Source organism: Canis lupus, chromosome 18 (genome assembly GCF_003254725.2).
Source record: "Canis lupus dingo isolate Sandy chromosome 18, ASM325472v2, whole genome shotgun sequence".
Taxonomy (NCBI): Eukaryota; Metazoa; Chordata; class Mammalia; order Carnivora; family Canidae; genus Canis; species Canis lupus.
In genome coordinates, this window is record NC_064260.1 from 15,145,136 (window position 1) to 15,162,965 (window position 17,830).

General features: G+C 40.4%; 1 protein-coding gene across 24 annotated transcripts in view; it reads left to right on the forward strand.

Moving 5' to 3' along the window:
* SRPK2 (SRSF protein kinase 2) overlaps nt 1-17,830 on the forward strand; it is a 249,376-nt gene that overhangs the window by 151,306 nt on the left and 80,240 nt on the right. For 23 of the 24 annotated variants that reach the window (XR_004806794.1, XR_003137714.3, XR_007403574.1 and 20 more), the window contains one exon: nt 14,491-14,642. Coding sequence is in view for 20 of the 24 variants with exons in the window: in XM_025449507.3 (XP_025305292.1) it covers nt 14,491-14,642 (152 nt within the window). In the remaining 4 variants the exon portion in view is untranslated. Of the gene's footprint in view, nt 1-3,059; nt 3,216-14,490; nt 14,643-17,830 lie in introns of those variants that run through there. The other variant, XM_025449501.3, reaches the window with a different exon arrangement.

Here is a 17,830-nt window from a genome sequence, read left to right on the forward strand (position 1 = left end):
GTTCTTGTAACCAGTTTGTGACTGAGTCATTAGTGAGATTCTTTACTCATGAATTTCTAATGTATAGAAATAGTATCTTTTCAACATATTTTCTTATTTTCAAATGAACCTCATTATTTGCTGCATATTTGGGGGAAAGAAAGGACTAGGAAATATATTCTTTAATTCAGAAAATTTCTGTGATTCCATTGAAGTTCAGAATCAGTTGTAAGATAAGGAAATCAGTATTATAGGTGTAATGATTTAGAAAGTAGCAGGTATAAACCTTTTCAGTTTTGACTTTTCTTTCAGCATATATTTAATTGTCTGTCTTAGTAAGCACCTGTGTAAGGTACATAGACACTAAGGCTGAGCTCTTGTCCTTGGTCATCTACTATAGCATCTTACCTTGATGAGAGTCACCCACCACCCAGCCCTGGAGAGACTGGAAGGAACCTGGCTTGAGTTGTTGATTGACTGTCATCAGGGGAGAATACCATGGGTGACACGCTAATGCTCTTCTTACATATCGCAGAAAAAGCATGAAGAGAAGGATGAGAAAAAAAATCCTATTGTAATTGTAAGTGACTTTGGCCTGGGTGGGGCTAATCAGTTTCTCCGATAAAGAATTCTCTAGACTCCTGCTCAGGGGAAGAGGGAGGAGCTGGGCTTGTGTTTTGGGAGCAAGATCCTTTGGGATGAAGGAGTCTGAGATCCTCCCTTTTCATACCGTACCGTGTCCTCTGTGCCTAGTGTCTCCATAATGTCTAGTCTTCACCTCAGGAGCAGTTGTAATCTGGCTACTCTGAGGGTGAGAGCGAGCCCGGGCTCCATCCAGCTGTTCTCTGTGTATCCCGCAGACCCCCCACCCCCACCCCTACCCCTGCCCCCGTCCTAGTGTTGAGGCTCCTGTGATTCCAGGCTGGACAGGTTTCTGGTCAGTGTCTATGTCTGCAGTGACTTGTGGTTGTAGCTGCTTATGTTCTTCCTGCTGGTTATCTCCTCCATTCACTGTTTTCTATGAACATTGTTGAATTTCTTGTTACTCTTCCTCAATTTTCGCTTTCTTTATTCTTGTGGGTTTTCTTGTTTTCTTTTTTTAATTATTATTGGAAAGACAGGAAAAGCATATGCCATTAATCAGACATGTTTAAATTAGACATTCTTTAGCTATGGTTTCTGAGTTTTAACTTTAAAACATAAGGATTTAAGTATTTATACTTTAACGGAATTAACGAAAAGTTGCTTTTACTTGGAGTGATTGAAAACAGACTGTGATTAGAGAAGAAACATTTTTAAAAATATGCATTGTGGATCCCTGGGTGGCTCAGCGGTCTAGCCCCGGCCTTCAGCTCAGGGCATGATCCTGGAGTCCTGGGATCGAGTCCCACATTGGGCTCCCTGCATGGGGCCTGCTTCTCCCTCTGCCTGTGTCTCTGCCTCTCTCTCTCTCTCTCTCTTTCTCATAAATAAATAAAATCTTTAAAAATTTTTAAAAATTAAAAATATGCATTGATTAAAGGGTAGGTACATTTCCTGAGGTCTTTTGGAGGATTATAATTTTTTATTTGTATCAGCCTTTCTTTGTTTATGTCTGTTTGTATCTATTTGCCTGTACAGTTGACCCTTGAATGACATGGGTTTGAACTGCACAGGTCAACTTGCACAGATCTTTTTTTTTTTAAAGTATAATATAGTACTGTAAATGTATTTTCCTTATGATTTTGATATTTTTGTCCCAGCTTTCGTTATTGTAAGAATACAATATTATAATAAGTGTAACATAGAAAATATCTGTTAATTGACTGTGTTACAAGTAAAGCTTCTGGTCAGCAGTAGTCAAGTTTTTGGGGAGTCAGAAATTACACGCAGATTTTGTACTGCACAGAAGTTGATGACCCTATCACCCACATTGTTCAGCAGTCAACTGTGAATCATAAGCACATTTGAGTGCATTACTGGTAGACACCTGTTAGAGGCAATAATGACTCCTTATAGCAGTGATTCCTAACCGTGGGTGTGTACCAGTCTCCTAGTGACTAGTGTCCAGGACACATTCCAGACCTACTGAGTCACAGTCTCCTGGTTTTAGGCCTTTTTTTTTTTTTTTTGAAAAACCTTCCCCATTGATTTTGGTGTATATAATCTTCTTTAAGAACTGTTGTGTTACATCTTCTAAAATAAAAACAGATTAAACGTTGCATGGCATTTATATCTTACCAGAAATAAACTCAACATCCTTCAAGGGTGTCAAAATCTGGTCCTAACCTTTCTTCATAGGATTTTTTTTTAATTTTCTTTTAAAGGTTTTATTTATTTATTCATGAGGGGCAGAGACACGGGGAGCCCGATGTGGGACTCGATCCCAGAACTCCGGGATCACACCCTCAGCTGAAGGCAGACGCTCAACCACTGAGCCACCCAGGCGTCCCTCTTCATAGGATTTCTGCCAGTATTCTCCTGTGGGTACCTTATACGCCAGCAAAACTGAACAAGCCTTTTCCTGCTGTCATACGTATGGTCATTCACACAATTCTCTTGCCCTGAGAGTCCTTTCCCTAGCTACCACTTTTTCTTCCTCACCGGTGAACCTCAATTGTTACTCTTTTCTCTAAGCGTTCCTTGGGACCCACCTGACCAGAGAACATTGTTGCATGTTTTGTTCTTGTTATTGTATCCCCTGGACCTTATAACAGTATTGGAAATCTGTATAACTTGAATACCTTGTGAGTTAATTAAGCAAACAATCTTTTCAGACCAATGTCTGCCTTGTTTTATATTTTTATTTTTACACCTGTCTGATATAATCTATTATACTTCTGGTTCATGAATAAAGATACATATTTTACTCATTTTAGCAATAAAATCGAGTTCAGTAAATATTTCTTGAACACATAAATGAGGTACTTTCCCACTACTTGGGAAATCAAGCAGAACTTGGAACTGCAGGATAGAATCACAAAATTTATGACACAGGGAAGGGGAGAGAATATCCCAGTCTCTGCATTCTATTTGATCTGAGTTGGTGAGGTGCTCGGACTAAGAGTTCTTTAGTCCTTGCCCTGTCACAGCTGTGAGTTTGATGTTTTTCAAGACAGTCTTCAGTTATTGGATAAACTGGCACTGAAATGGGACTGCGTTGTCTGTGAATGCAAGAGACCGTCATTTGTAGTATTTGCTTTCATGGGTGCCAGCCTTAGCACCGCCTTATGTTTTGAATTTCTGTTCCACCTTAGGTAAGCCTCTTCTGTGTTCAACTCTGAAGTTTTGGTTTCTTCCCCTTTTCTTAGAAGGTAGCAAGTCATCTGAACCTAGGTGGCAGAGGTCAGGACCGATTGTCCTGTCTGTCGATGTCAATAACTGAAGGGTGGGCAGTATATTTGGTAGTGAAGAGCACCAGACCTTAACTAGCTGGGGTATGATGGGAGCTTGTGTTAAGAGCATTTCACAGGGGAAACTCCTTGGCAGCAGTGATGGTCTTCCCCTCTCCCCCATCAGCTTTATTAATGTATAATTTACATCAAGTAAAAATTTACCAGTTTAAGGTATACAGTTCAGAGTTGTGACCAATGTACACATACATGGTGTAGTGAGAACCACAATGGTGAGGTAATACTGATGGGCACCACAAGTTGCCTTGTGCCCCTTTGCAGTTGGTACCACCCCCGACCCTGGCGGCACTGGTGTGCTTTCCATCTCAGAGTATCAGGAGCAGAGAGGACTCATCCCAGTGGGTGTGCTGATGTATATATTTTCTTTAGCCAATTATACAGCTGAGAATATAGTTACTGGCTCTTAACACTTAAATGATCTCACACTACTGTTGTTTGGCAAATTGAGTTCTTTCTTTTGAGAGGTTCAGTGTGCGATTGTCATTCTGCGTAGGAAATCTGGCTGTTTTTCCTCCTTTTTTTTTTTTTTTAAATCTTTGTTTTAAGGTTCTTCAGTTTTATTCTATTTTGACTTCTTTTTATCTGGCACACTTTATGCTTTCCCAATCTGAGAACTTACGTTTTTAATAAGTTCTGGAGAATTCTTAGCTCTTATTTCTTCTAATAGTGTCCCTCCTCCATTTTCTCCCTTTTTCAAGAACCCAAATATTACATAGGTTAGACCTTCTCACTCTCTACTCCAGGTCTTAGTCTTTCTTTCATATTTTCAGTCTCACTATCTTTCCTGTGATCTTTTCTAGGTGATTTTTTTAGATCCGTCTTCCGGTCTGTTTATGGTCTAATCAATTCAATGTATTTTAAGGTTTTTTTTCCCCCTGCTCATGTTTTAGTTTCCATCCTTTATTTCTATCAACATTATGGACATACTTATTTTATATTCTATATTACAAAATACAGTATCTGAAATCTCTTTTTGTTGATTATTTCCTTTGGCTTGCTCATAGAGTGTTGTTTCCTTATTTATATGATGATTTGAAAAAAAAATTGTTAAATTACATTTCCACAGGCTTAATCACTGAGAATCCCAAGGAGCCCTGATTGAGGGTACATTTCTCCCAAGAAGATTTGTTTTTACTTCTTCTAGGAGCCTTCAGATGGCAATGACCTAGAAGCACTCTAAATTTCTTGGGTAAATTTCCAGGATGGGGTAGGTATGACAGTAAATTCAAATGCTAACTCTGCATGTGGAGAAGCATGAGATCACAAATACTCAGGGAGGATTTCCCCTCTAATCTGAAGACATACAAGATAAGGTATCCCAAGTCCATCTCATTGGCTAATCCTAGGTGCCTGGTTCCATACCCTCCCTGTTTATAATTTTACACCTTCTTTTCTTTTCTTTTCTTTTCTTTTCTTTTCTTTTCTTTTCTTTTCTTTTCTTTTCTTTCTTTTTCTTTTTCTTTTTTCTTTTCTTTTCTTCCTTTTCTTCTTCCTTTTCTTTTCTTTTCTTTTCTTTTCTTTTCTTTTCTTTTCTTTTCTTTTCTTTTCTTTTCTTTTCTTTTCTTTTCTTTTCTTTTTTTCTTCCTTTACTTTCTTCCTTTCTTATTTTCTTTCTTTCTGACACAGAGAGAGGCAGAGACACAGGCAGAGGGAGAAGCAGGCTCCATGCAGGGCGCCCCATGCGGGACTCAATCCCAGGTCTCCAGGATCACTCCATGGGCTGAAGGCAGGCGCCAAACCGCCGAGCCACCCAGGTGTCCCATACAGCTTATTTTTCAAACTTCTAGTAGTGGGCTGTATAGAAGAATGTTCCATACTCTTTTAGTTAATCATATTTACCTATTAAAAATAATGATATGCTGGAAGAAGTTCATGCTGCTAGAATATTGCATATAGCAGTGTTGTACAGTTGAACTTTCTGTGGTGATGAAAATGTTCTGAATTTGCACTGCCTAATACCATAGCCACCTGCTGTATGTGACTGTTGAGTGCTTGAAATGAAGCTAGATGACTAAAGAACTGAGTTTTAAATTTTACTCAGTTTTAATTGACTTGGCTAGTGGCTACTGAATTGTATAATTGCAGTTGCTTTTAGATTTAGAACTTATGGAACTTTGCAGAAGCCTTGTCTGAAGTGGTATATGTTGCATTATTTCCTGAGTAGCATGAGGCAATCATGAGTGGTTATAGTAAGTTTCATCAACCTACAAGTCTCAGTAGACAGTTCTTTATTTGTAGCAATTTATCCTGTACCCATTTGACTTCATATTGGCCAAAAACAGAACTTGTAGATAGCATAAATGGGTCCTAGGTTTGCTAGTTTTTTTCTTCTTGTTTTTTTTAGTGTATAGCTCATCTTAATGTAAAAGGTAGGTTTATTTATTTTTTTTAAAGGTAGGTTTATAGGAGGTTTTTATACATATGTATATTCTTTAAAAATGTATGTAAAATACATGGGATTTATATTGGCGATTATATTATGGTTATTGCTATGGATTATTAACTGGTGCTCTGCCTTGGGTGCTTTTTTGTTCATTTCTCCTTGGTATTCTCATGTGCTTGAAAAGGCTGTAGCTACCATCTGCTTGCTCATGACCTCTACTTCTATTTACAGCCCAAATCTTGATTTTTTAGCTATAGATTCTACACACCAAGCAACCCACTGTATTCCTACACTGCTGGGCGTCCCATAGTCCTCTCAAACTGAGATAAACTAAAAGAGAAGTAAGTTTTCTCTGAAAGCCCTTCGTCCTCCTTCTGGCTCTGTTCTCCATCCAAATTAATGGTAACATTATGTTACTACCAGAAACCTAGGAAGGAAAGACCCACCTCCAGCAATTGAATTACCAAGTTCTAAGTTTATGGTTTTATCATTTCATCTCTGGTCTCCTCACTACTTGCTTCCTGCTTTTATCTTTTCTACCCATTCCACATGCCAGTTCTTTGCATAAAGCAAATCTCTTACATTTCAGCGTCTCCTACTTGCTGTAAGGATAGAGCCCAGACTCCTTGGAGCAGTGCTGTGGGGCCTTCCTTTGTGAGCTGATTGCAGCAGAACCTCTTTCCTGTCTCCAGCCACACCACAGCCAAGACTCTTTTATGCCTTTGTGCTTCCAGTCACCTTGTTGCCTGGGCCTTGGGCTTCCTCCCTATCTGCTACTCCCACCATCCATTCCTCATCGTGTTAGTCTCTTAAGATCACTCCCAGTATGCAGAAGTTTCTGGCCCAGCTCTCTGCCATCTCCTCTTCCGTAACAATACCTGTAGAGCTGTTGCTAGTGCTCATGTATTCATGTTGACCTGCATTTTTCCCCTTTTTGCAAGACTGTGTATCCCTCAATGCTGGGCTCCCTGGAAACTTTCTAGATGCTGTTCTGTTTGTGGAATCAGTAGATGTCTCTTTAGATGCCTCTGAACTCTGGCTTAAACATTTCCAAGTTTAAGAAAAAAAGAAAAGTCTTTCTTTTTCCACTTCAGATTTCCCCCAGGTCTCACAAATGTATTATAAAATATTCACGGTACCAGTGGCATAAGAAGTATGTAGCTCTGTCATATATATGTTGTGAGGTGATTAAACAGTTAACTCCTTTCTTATCTAAAATGTTGATAATTTGGGAAGCAGGTCTATTTACTTATATCATCATCAACTTTTAGTTGATTGTGCCCCATATTCTAGAAACAATGTAGTCTTAGAAAATAAGGTCTAAACGTTCTGGCTTGGAATTATGACTGTTTCTGTTTGAATTTGGGGCATACATTTTGTTTTTTGTTTTACCTGTCTATGCCCAAAAAAGAATTGATTTCCATTCTTGAATACTCAGCTTAATTCCACTGGCCATTTTAATTATTTAAAAAAACCCAGGCCTCACTGTTGTGGCCAAAATCTGATAAATTCACGTGGACTGCTCTCTTACTGAGAACTTACTTGGCAGCTGTATTCATTATTCATTTTCTTTTTTTTTTTAAGTTTTTATTTTATTTTTTTTTTAATTTTTATTTGTTTATGATAGTCACAGAGAGAGAGAGAGAGAGAGAGAGGCAGAGACACAGGCAGAGGGAGAAGCAGGCTCCATGTACCGGGAGCCCGATGTGGGATTCGATCCCGGGTCTCCAGGATCGCGCCCTGGGCCAAAGGCAGGCGCCAAACCGCTGCGCCACCCAGGGATCCCTTCATTATTCATTTTCTATTGCTGTGTTACAAATTACCACACACTTAGTAGCCTAAAACAATACGCATTTATTAGCTCATAGTTCTGTAGGTCAGAAATTAGGGCTGCACAGCATGGCTGGATTCTCACTGGACTGAAATCAAGCTGTTGGCCAAGACTACGGTTCTCTGTTGGGGCTCAGAGCACTCTTCCAAGATCACTGGTCATTGGCAGAACTCACTTGCATTGAACTCCTCGTTAGTCCTTCTAGCTGCTGGCTGGGCACTGAGCTCACTCCCAGAGGTCACTTGAAATTCCTTGGTATGTGGACCTGATGGCCAGTTCACAACATGGTTGTGTGCTTACTTCTCGACCAGCTGGAGCATGTCTCTTTGACTTCTGTAACCAGCCAGAGAAAACTCTTTTAAAAAGTAGAGTTTTAAAAAGCTCATGTAATTAGGTCAAGCCCACCCAGCATAGCTGCCTAGTTGCCTTGTAACATAATAAATATAATGTTGAAAGTGGTATCTTGTTCATGGGATCTACCCATATTCAGAGGAATAGGGAATTACAGAAGGCTGAGGCTCACTGGGACTCAGTTTTAGAAGTTGGCCTACCACAGCAGACACTTAACATTCAGGTTTGATTTACCCAAAGTTTGGAAGTTTTTTCATTAGGGAGGAATACATGAAATCATTATGGGTTTTGTCCCTTTAGCCGTGCGGCTTTACCAGTCTTATAGGAATGCTTTTTGGGTAGGCTATTTTGAGAGAAAGTATGTATTGATTAATTCTGTCCTTAAGCAGAAGTGGCAGACTGCATATTTCTCTGGCTAATAATTTACCATCAAGAATGGGAGAGTAAGGGGACGCCTGGGTGGCCCAGTGGTTTAGCACCTGCCTCGGGCCCAGGCTGTGATCCTGGAGTCCTGGGGTTGAGTCCCACGTCCGACTCACGCAGGGAGTCTGCGGGAGTCGCTTCTCCTTCTGCCTATGTCTCTGCCGCCCCACCCCCCTCTCTGTGTCTCTCATGAATAAATAAAATCTTAAAAAAAAAGAAAGAATAAGGAGGAGGGAGGGAGATAGGGAGGGAAGAAGAGAGTGAGTTTTAGATCAGGTGGTGGACATAGAGAAGAAAGAAAACAAAATTTGACTTTATTGAATGTTCCTAGGAGAAATTCATTTGGAACTTCTTTTTCTCTATATTTTAGTTCCAGATGAATTGAATGAATTAATTTCTTAAAATTAGTGTCAGTTGCCATTTAGGTTGATAATAAAGGAAAGGACTTCTTTTCCTGCCAAATGTGAAGTTTACTTGTCCTTTTCTCTGCTCAAAAGAAATAGCAGCTGGAAGGAAGTCGGAACTCCCATCTGGTTGCCATGACAGTAGAGCAGATGATGCATGCATCTTGCTAGGGTTCAGTTTTCTTCCCTTTTGTGATAGAGTAAATGTACATGAAAAATACAATATGCAGTAGATAAGCATGGTAAAATCATCTTAGTATTATATTTAAAGAAAATATTTTGTTTTTTAAGCTGCATTTTTACAATTGTCCTATTTGGAGTACTGTGAATATTTAGTTGTGTCCTTTGTAGGGCAAAATGATTATAATTCTTTGTGAAAAATATAAATGACTAGTTGGGATTTTGTTTCTAAAATTTTACTCTAGTTGTTGAGGTGGTGCCTTGTTTATCTCACATGAGAACATGTTCTTTAAATTAGTTTACAGAACTACCTATTACTTTCTACTGTAAAGGTGGCTGGGGCAGTTGTGAAGGAGAACATGTGTGCAGATTTTCTAAATCTAAATATAGGTTATTTCTTACTTTTCCTAGAGGCACATACTTTCTAAAGTTGATACTAAAAAGAAAGTTGATATTAAAAAGATATACTTGGGATCCCTGGGTGGCGCAGCGGTTTGGCGCCTGCCTTTGGCCCAGGGCGCGATCCTGGAGACCCGGGATCGAATCCCACGTCGGGCTCCCGGTGCATGGAGCCTGCTTCTCCCTCTGCCTGTGTCTCTGCCTCTCTCTCTCTCTGTTTGTGACTATCATAAATAAATAAAAATTAAAAAAAAAAAAGATATACTTTTGTAAGCTTTTGCTTTTTAAAAAGTAGCTTTTTGAAGCTGCTCCATACCTGTTAACAGTTAATCCCCATTCCCCTCCTTTTGTCTTTCCTCTACTGCAAGCCCTCAGCAACCACTAATTTACTCTGTTCTCTATACATTTGCCTGGTCTGTTTGTTTGTTTGTTTGTTTGTTTGTTTGTTTATTTATTTATTTATTTATTTATTTATAGATCTTATTTATTCGTGAGAGACAGAGAGAGAGAAAGGCAGAGACATGGGCAGAGGGAGAAGCAGACTCCCTGCAGGGAGCCTGATGTGGGACTCCATCTCAGGACTCTGGGATCACGCCCTCAGCCAAAGGCAGATGCTCAACCACTGAGCTACCCAGGCGCCCCAGTCTGGACATTTTTATGTAAAATGGAATCCTATAACATGGTCTTTTGTGCCTGGTATTTTTCATTTAGCATAATGTTTTCAAGGGTCACCCATGTTGTAGCATGTGTTAGTACTTTTTTTCTTTTACTTTGTTTCTTTTTATTCCTTAATATTACATTTTATTTATACACGTTTTATTTTATTCATTTATCAGTTGATGCACATTTTTTGTCTATCATGAATAATGCTTTGAATATTGTTGCACAAGATTTTGGGGAGATATATGTTTTCATTTCTTTTGGGTATGTACCTGGAAGTGGAATTGTTGGGTTCCATAGTGATTCTAAATTCAACCTTTTTGGGAACTGCCAGACTGCAAAGCTGCTGGACAACGTAACATTCCTGCTACAAATTCAGGTTCTAATTTCTTCATTCTCCACATTACTTGTTATTATCTGTTTGTTGGTTTGTTTGTTTGTTTATTTGAGAGTCAGAGACACAGGCAGAGGGAGAAGCAGGCTCTGTGCAGGGAGCCAGACCTTGGGACTCCATACCAGGTCTCCAGGATCACGCCCTGGGCCGAAGGTGGCGCTAAACTGCTGAGCCACCGGGGCTGCCCAAGTTCACTTTTTCTTTTATTGCATATGCTTTTAGTGTTATATCTAAGAAACATTGCCTAGCCTAGAGTAATGAAGATTTACTTACATTTTTTTCCTCCTAGTTTTATAGTTCTAGTTTCTTCATTTAAGTCTTTGATCCATTTTGAATTAATGTTTGTGTATGTGTAGAGTTACAGCTTTATTTTGTTGCATACTAGATAACCATTTGTCCCAGTACCATTTTTTGGAAATATTGTTCTTTTAATTGTGTTGACACCCTTGTTGAAAATATTTATGAGTTCCCTGCATGGGTTCTTAAGTGCTTTTCTAGTAATTCTTATATGAAATAACTTGTTGATGGTTTTCATTAGGGTTGATGAAAAGATGTTTTTAAAAATCTGTTGATATATTTCATGAGTATGTATTTGTTGATACAAACTGCCACCTCTGGATCTGTTAAATAGTTGAGATTTCATCAGGCTTTGTAATACTTGTTAGAAGCCATGAGAAACCACTTTGAGGAAGCCAGCCTTAAAGATGGTGTGGCCTCGTCCATACAGTTGCCTTAAGGCAAATTTATCTGTGTTTCTACTGTGTAGTAAGCAGTAACAAGGATGGATGGGATGAAAAAAAATCATGATTGGCACTATAGCATTGTTCTGAGCCTTATTATGATGTATTGGCGATAATTGATGTGAGGCAGGAGAAAAACCATAGTTATTGGGTGACCAGGAATGTCCTCTGGTATTGGTGATCTGAAGGGTCTAGAGTAGTGCTGTCCGGGAGAAATATCATGTGAGCCTCATTTGTAATTTGAAGTGTTCTGGTAGGCACATTTAAAAAAGTAAAATAATCGGGTGAGTTTAGTAATTTATCTCATTTTATCCCAAGCATTATTGTTTTAATATGTAATAAATGTAAAATTATTAAGATACTTTACATTTTTTGTATGAAATCTTGGAAATCTACTATGTGTTTTACACTTATCTTGATTTGGATTAGTTACATTTCAGGTACCCGCATGTGGCCGGTGGCTACTGATTAGACATCATAGTCCTAGATGTTTTGATAGGATAGCCAGGTGAAATATTATGTCAGCATTACTCAACCTCCTTTATACTTCAAGGTACTCCCGACTCCTCCCTTACACATGAGACCTAACTGGCTTTGGGGGGGTTTTCGGCCTGCCTGTTCATTGTGCCCTCATTGGAAAGGTGAGCAGGACCTGCTCATTGAGACCAGAGGGTCTGAGAATTTTGTCAAGTGATAAGGGCAGCTCACCAAATTAGTTAAGAGTCATTAAAAGAAAGACATTATGATGAAGGTATTTGAGCCTCTCAAAAGAGAGAAAATGGGGTCATGAAAATTAGAATTTCTTTTCCCTTGTTACAATCTACTCTATAGAGATAAAGCTAAATACAGAAAATACCATGAGAGCAGTGGTTCTCAAACGGGCATGACTTTGTCCCCAGGGGAGTTGTTGATGTCTGAACATAGTTTTGATGGCCACAACTGGGGGTGGAGGAGGAGACTTACTGACGTTAGTGGCTTGAGGCCAGGGCTGCTGGTAACATCCTACGGAATAGAAAACAGCCCCTGCTACGGCGAATTACCCGGCCCAGACGGCGGTGGTGCAGGGCACAGTAGAGCGTGGCACTGGAAGAACAAGATCCTCGCCGCCTCGGTTCATTAGTTGTTACTAGTTTCTGTAGGGAATAGGATGGGTTTTCTTTTAGATGCGGAGAATCTCCCCATTTTTTCATATAAAATGTCTAAGGAAGAAAGAGCCAACTTTCAAAGCCTTTCTGACCGAGATTTGTCCACTAGGGAGGTGTCGCACGCTGCCCTGAAGAATGAGTGGGGCGCATAAGACCGTGTCTTGCTGGCCTTCCTTTCCCGCTGTGCCGTCCTGCTGCCTCCCCTTCTTCAGGCCTCGCTTTTGTCCAGCAGCATTCTACTTGTAGTAAAGGCGTGTGTGTGAAAAAGAGAAGGAGCATTTGCAAGGCTGCCAGAAAGATTATTAAACTTCCATAAGGTCTGTTGGATGTATTTTTGGATGTATTCTGACAGTGATGTGGGTGTTGGGTGGTGAGTATTCCCTTCCAGTGCTCCACCAGGAGCAGTGCTTAGCTCGGAATGCCATCACTACCATGCTCCAATGTCATCACCCAAGGGGCTGTGACTTTGCCTCTAACTAAATTCTAGCAAGTAGAAGTCAACCCAAGTCATTTCAGTATTTAAGTGTTCTTCAGTTGTTCTGCCAATGATTTTCATACCTGCCGGTGCTTGCCTTTAAGGTCACCCGTGGGCTGTGACCCCTGCTCCTTCCCCACGATGCTGGTGTTTCTGCTGCCTTCCATCCCTGCCCCCTTTTGTGACCTGTGGCAGTTTGAGTTTTGGTGGCAAACCACGTATGTGAACTCTAGCTAACTTAGGCTAGAGGCAATATAGTAAATGCTATTTGGAGGATCTTTGATTTGGCAGGAATCTAGAGGTCTGGCTTCTAGTCAGGGACGGGGGCAGCAGTCAGGGTGGCTCTGCTGGCCCTGCCTCTCACTGGCAGCTGCAGATCAATTTTCTCTCTGTGACCGCTGACCTGGAGGTACCGGGGCTCTTGGGTGAGCTTTGGCTCTGTGTGCCCTAGGCTGTACTACAGTGAGCAGAGCGGACCTGGAACCAGCTTTCCATTGTGCGAGAGTAGCAGTGTCTCAGAGGTGCTTTTAAAGGAGAATCATGGGTACTGGACAGGCCAAAACCAAGAGCAGTTGGCTATCCCTTTCGTCCTTGTGGGATTCCCCTTGCTCCCCAGACTAGAGAGTCCCGCTCACCCTCTTGAAAGTCTGTCCAGGGAACACCTCTATATTCTGTGGGGTGTCTGGACCCTTCCCATTTCCTACCCACACAGCTCTGGACAGCAGTGCTGGTCCCATTGCTACTAAGGGCAGCTTATTGTTTAAAGGAGAGATGTGCTTTTTGTGCCTGAGTTGTAACCAAGGCTTCAAGTTTCCCCAGAAGGACACAGTCAGAAATAGCAGTTAGATTTTTTAGAATAAGTGAAAGCTTGATTTTATAGAGGTGCTTTATGAATGCTTTACTTATTTAATAAGTACATGTATTCAGTATGCCCCTGAGTTTCTAGGTACCTGAAAGGTTTACATCTGTAATCTCTCAAGCTTAAAAAAAAAAAATTTTTTTTTTGTATTACAGGTTTTCTCATCTTTTGTAAAAGAGCATACTTAAACATCATGTAGCCTTTGTGTGACAATTAGAAATGACCATTTTGCACCCTTGCAAACCTTGCATTAATGTATACAGACTATACCATATGCGATAGACAGTGGCTGCTTTCTTTTTCATTTCTAGTTTGGGGGTAGTGTTCTTGATGAGCGAGGTTGATAGATAACTGAGTTCTTTACTGAAAATAACTGTGTGTCAGCTACAGCATATATTAGTCATCTTTTAGGAGTCATCCAGGAAACCTAGCCACATTCTTACTATCTCTATAGAATTTAATTTTAAAATAATAAAAACAAGTCCAAAATAAGTCCTGTTTTAAGTTCAGGGCTGCTTCCATCTGTCTTTTTATAATCTCTGTGGGATGTGTTCTAACTAGTTAATAAGGCTGCGTATCATGGGGGGCAGGGTGAGTACTCTTCATATTTCACTTATATTTCATAATATTGTCAGGACTTAAGAAATACTGAATCTCTGAGTGAAAACGCGTCTACAAAGTATAACTTTTTCCTCCTGACCTGTATGTTGAAACATCACTTGAATTCAGCTAAAATGACAAAGTGACATTAATCAGCATTCCTTCTTTAGTGTGTGACCAGCTTTATTTTTCTCTTGTATCAAAAAACGCTCGTGTGTGTCCATGATGCAAGATTGGCTTCTAAGTAAATAGGAATTTTCCTTCCACTGTTTCAGGCCGGAGCCTCAGCAGAAAGCTCCCTTAGTTCCTCCACCACCACCTCCGCCACCGCCACCGCCTCTGCCGGACCCCACACCCCCAGAGCCAGAGGAGGAGATCCTGGGATCTGACGATGAGGAGCAGGAGGACCCTGCCGACTACTGCAAAGGTGATGTGCGAGCACCGCTGGGCCGGAGCCATGGGGCCGGAGCCCATTTACTGGTGTCTGGGAAGTTAACCATGCAGATTGTTTGGTCTTTATTCAGTTAACCTCTTGGCGTCAGTATCATTTTTAATTTCTAGGCCATTAAATATAGAATGATACCCAAAAATGTAAGAGATTTCAGAAGGAAAACTGTAAGAGATAGAAAATATGTATGTACATACTCTGGGTACTTTACAGGGGATTTAAGTCTAATGGAATTAAAGATAATATAAAACAGAACATGGGGATCTCTGGGTAGCTCAGAGGTTAAGCACTTGCCTTCAGCCCAGGGCCTGATCCTGGAGTCCCCTGTCAGGCTCCCTGCATGGAGCCTGCTTCTCCCTCTGCCTGTGTCTCTGCCTCTCTCTCTCTGTCTGTCTCTATGTGTCTTTCATGAATAAATAAATAAAAATCTTTAAAAAAAAAAAAACAACAGAACAATTAAAGATAAAAACATAATAAGCCATCTACGAAGAGCATAGACTTGAAGGTCCCAGGCTCCTGATGTGAGCCAATGTAGCTGTTGTGTAAGACATTTGACTTTAAGTTTTCAGGCTGCTAAGACTAACAAGGAACCAGTCCTTTCTCTGTATAGCGTAGAGTTTCATAGTATTTATTGTCCGTGGAAAGAAAGCCTGCTCATTTGTTTACAGAGACAGGCTTTTTCCTGGCATTGTGCTCAATGAAAAAGACATTCTGTGGGTTATGCCATTGTGTGACACAGTGGATTATGTTTTTAGCTGTGATTTCTCAGAAGACACAGAAATCCACTGAAGTGAAGTGTTCCTGTATTGATGCTTCCTAAAGCTCAAGAACATAGAGTTACACTCCTACAAGGCACCACGTTGTATAATGAATATTGAAAACAGAGTGATCCAGACTCTGTGTGTAGACCAGATGAATGTAGGAGGAAGGGAAGTTGCTGGGTCCATTTGACTCCTCTTTTTACTTAACTTACTCATTTGGAGTTTCATTCTAAGAGAAAATAATCATAGTCCAGTAGTCTGAGCTTCTGAACAATTGATGAAACACTGATTTGCTACAGATGAAGTTAAAGGTAAATCAGATTCTATACAGAATAATAACCGATGGTAGAAGATGGATACGGTTCAGGCCGTAGAGCATTAGTGAGTGTCTGGCTCTTTAGTGTCTTGTATGAACTTATCCAGTGATTGCAAGCCATTCGTGTACTGGTTATGGAACATTGTACTTTTTAGTTACCTATTAGGTGGAAGAGAAAATTTATGTTCTGCTGTAAAAAATTTAAGAAAGAACTTCCACTCTAACCAGATTGTTCCATAGATGTGGGTTTCTGTGCATGGAATCCATGTTTTCTTTAGAAAAAGAACTGTAGATCTTTTGTATGAGGAGTGATTATGACTCTAAAGCTCCTTGCCATTTAATATGGAACATAACAGAGTCTGTGGAAAGGTGAAGAGAAGAGGTTTTACAGCCTCCCTCTTACTCGGCACTTCTTGGTTCAGAAATGACGTTGTATGAACAGGAGATGCAGACAGTTGTCTTTCTATTTTACTGCTTAGGCCAAAGCATTAGGTTGGTCTGTAGGAACAGTTCTTTCTAGCACATGTGATGTAGTTTTGGAATATAGGTGAGGTTTGGTGGGGTGAGAACGGGACCAATGACCAAGAAAGAATTCTTTAGATGTCTTTGGTGCAAAATGGTGGTTTTATTAAAGAACAGAGATAGGGCCCAGGAGCAGGAAGAGCTGCTGTCCCAGGGTGGTTAAGGGTGGCTGATTATATACTTGGGAGTTGGGGGCAATAGGGAGAGGGAGGTTTTCAAAAGATTTTTTGCATTCTAAAGAGGACCTAGCACATACTGGAGGCCTTGCCATTGTCAAGTTAAGGTTGTTAAGGTTGTTTTTCCCTCTAGTAAAGCATTAACATTAAGATAATTGGGAGTTTCTTTCTGGAAGTTAGGTTATTGATAAGAATGTTTTCTTGTGAATCACTAAGACATTTTATAAACTGAAGGACTATAATCTATGAATTAACTATAATTTTTCCTTTCCCTTAGCTTTAGGGCAGCCAGGAGTGCCCGAGGAATGTCACACATATCCCACGTGGGGGGGGGGGGGGTAGTGTCATTTGTGGGGTATCAGCTTGTGCTTTGCTCTCAGCTAGCCCTCTGTTCTCTCTTCACATGGGTACCACCATGACAGAATGAGGATTCTTTGCCTCACATCTGGTTCTTCAGCATGTGGGTCAGGAGATATAACCAGTCCTCTTATTTATCCCTTTACCATTTCTGTAGAACAGCACAGTGGATACCCCAGACCGAAATAAAGGCTATGAAGGAAGAATTTCACAGTCAGGGCTGATTTTAGGTAACATTTATTGAACTTAAACATCTAAGAGTATTAAAGTCAGCCTGACTATATAGCATGTGAGAGAATGTCAGGTTTGTCCTCTCTCTCTCTCTCTCTCTCTCTCTCTCTCTCTCTCTCATTCTCTCATTCCTGGCTTCTGGTCCATGTAACAGATGCCTTACTCCGTGACTTTTGTATATAGATCAAAACCGTTTGTCTAAGGTAGCTGACATAAATGCATTCAAGGAGTCTGTGGAACTGATTGGGAATGTGTGGGACAAGAACTGTGCCCCACCCCCACCCTCCAGCCAAGAATAGACTTTAACTTTCCAACATGATGCTTATTCACTCCTGAGTTATTTAGTATATTTTGCCTGCAATCAAATACATTCTTCTTTGTAACCACTGAACAACCATCAAGATCAAGAAGTTAACATTGTTCTAATTCTGCCATTCATTCCTCACCATCCATTCAGGTTTTGCCAGTTGCCAGTATTGTCCTTTATATGAGACCAGTCCTTCCCAGAATCATGTTCCATTTTGTTTTCTTGTGTTAAAAAACAAAATTCAACCTAGTAGATTTGAAGATCTAATTGACTTTATGAAGCAGTTCACAAATGCTACAACATCTGCATCTAGCAGGTGGAGATGCTGCTGGGAGTTGTAAAAACTGAGAGCTTGGAGTTACTAGGGGCTGGGGAAGGGGATTATTTCATGCCAGGATATCTTCCTTTGAGGGGGAGGGAGGGGCAGAATTTTTATCATGCAGATTACCTCACTTGTGCTTATCAGGAAACTTCTGGTTGATTGTTAAAAGGTCACA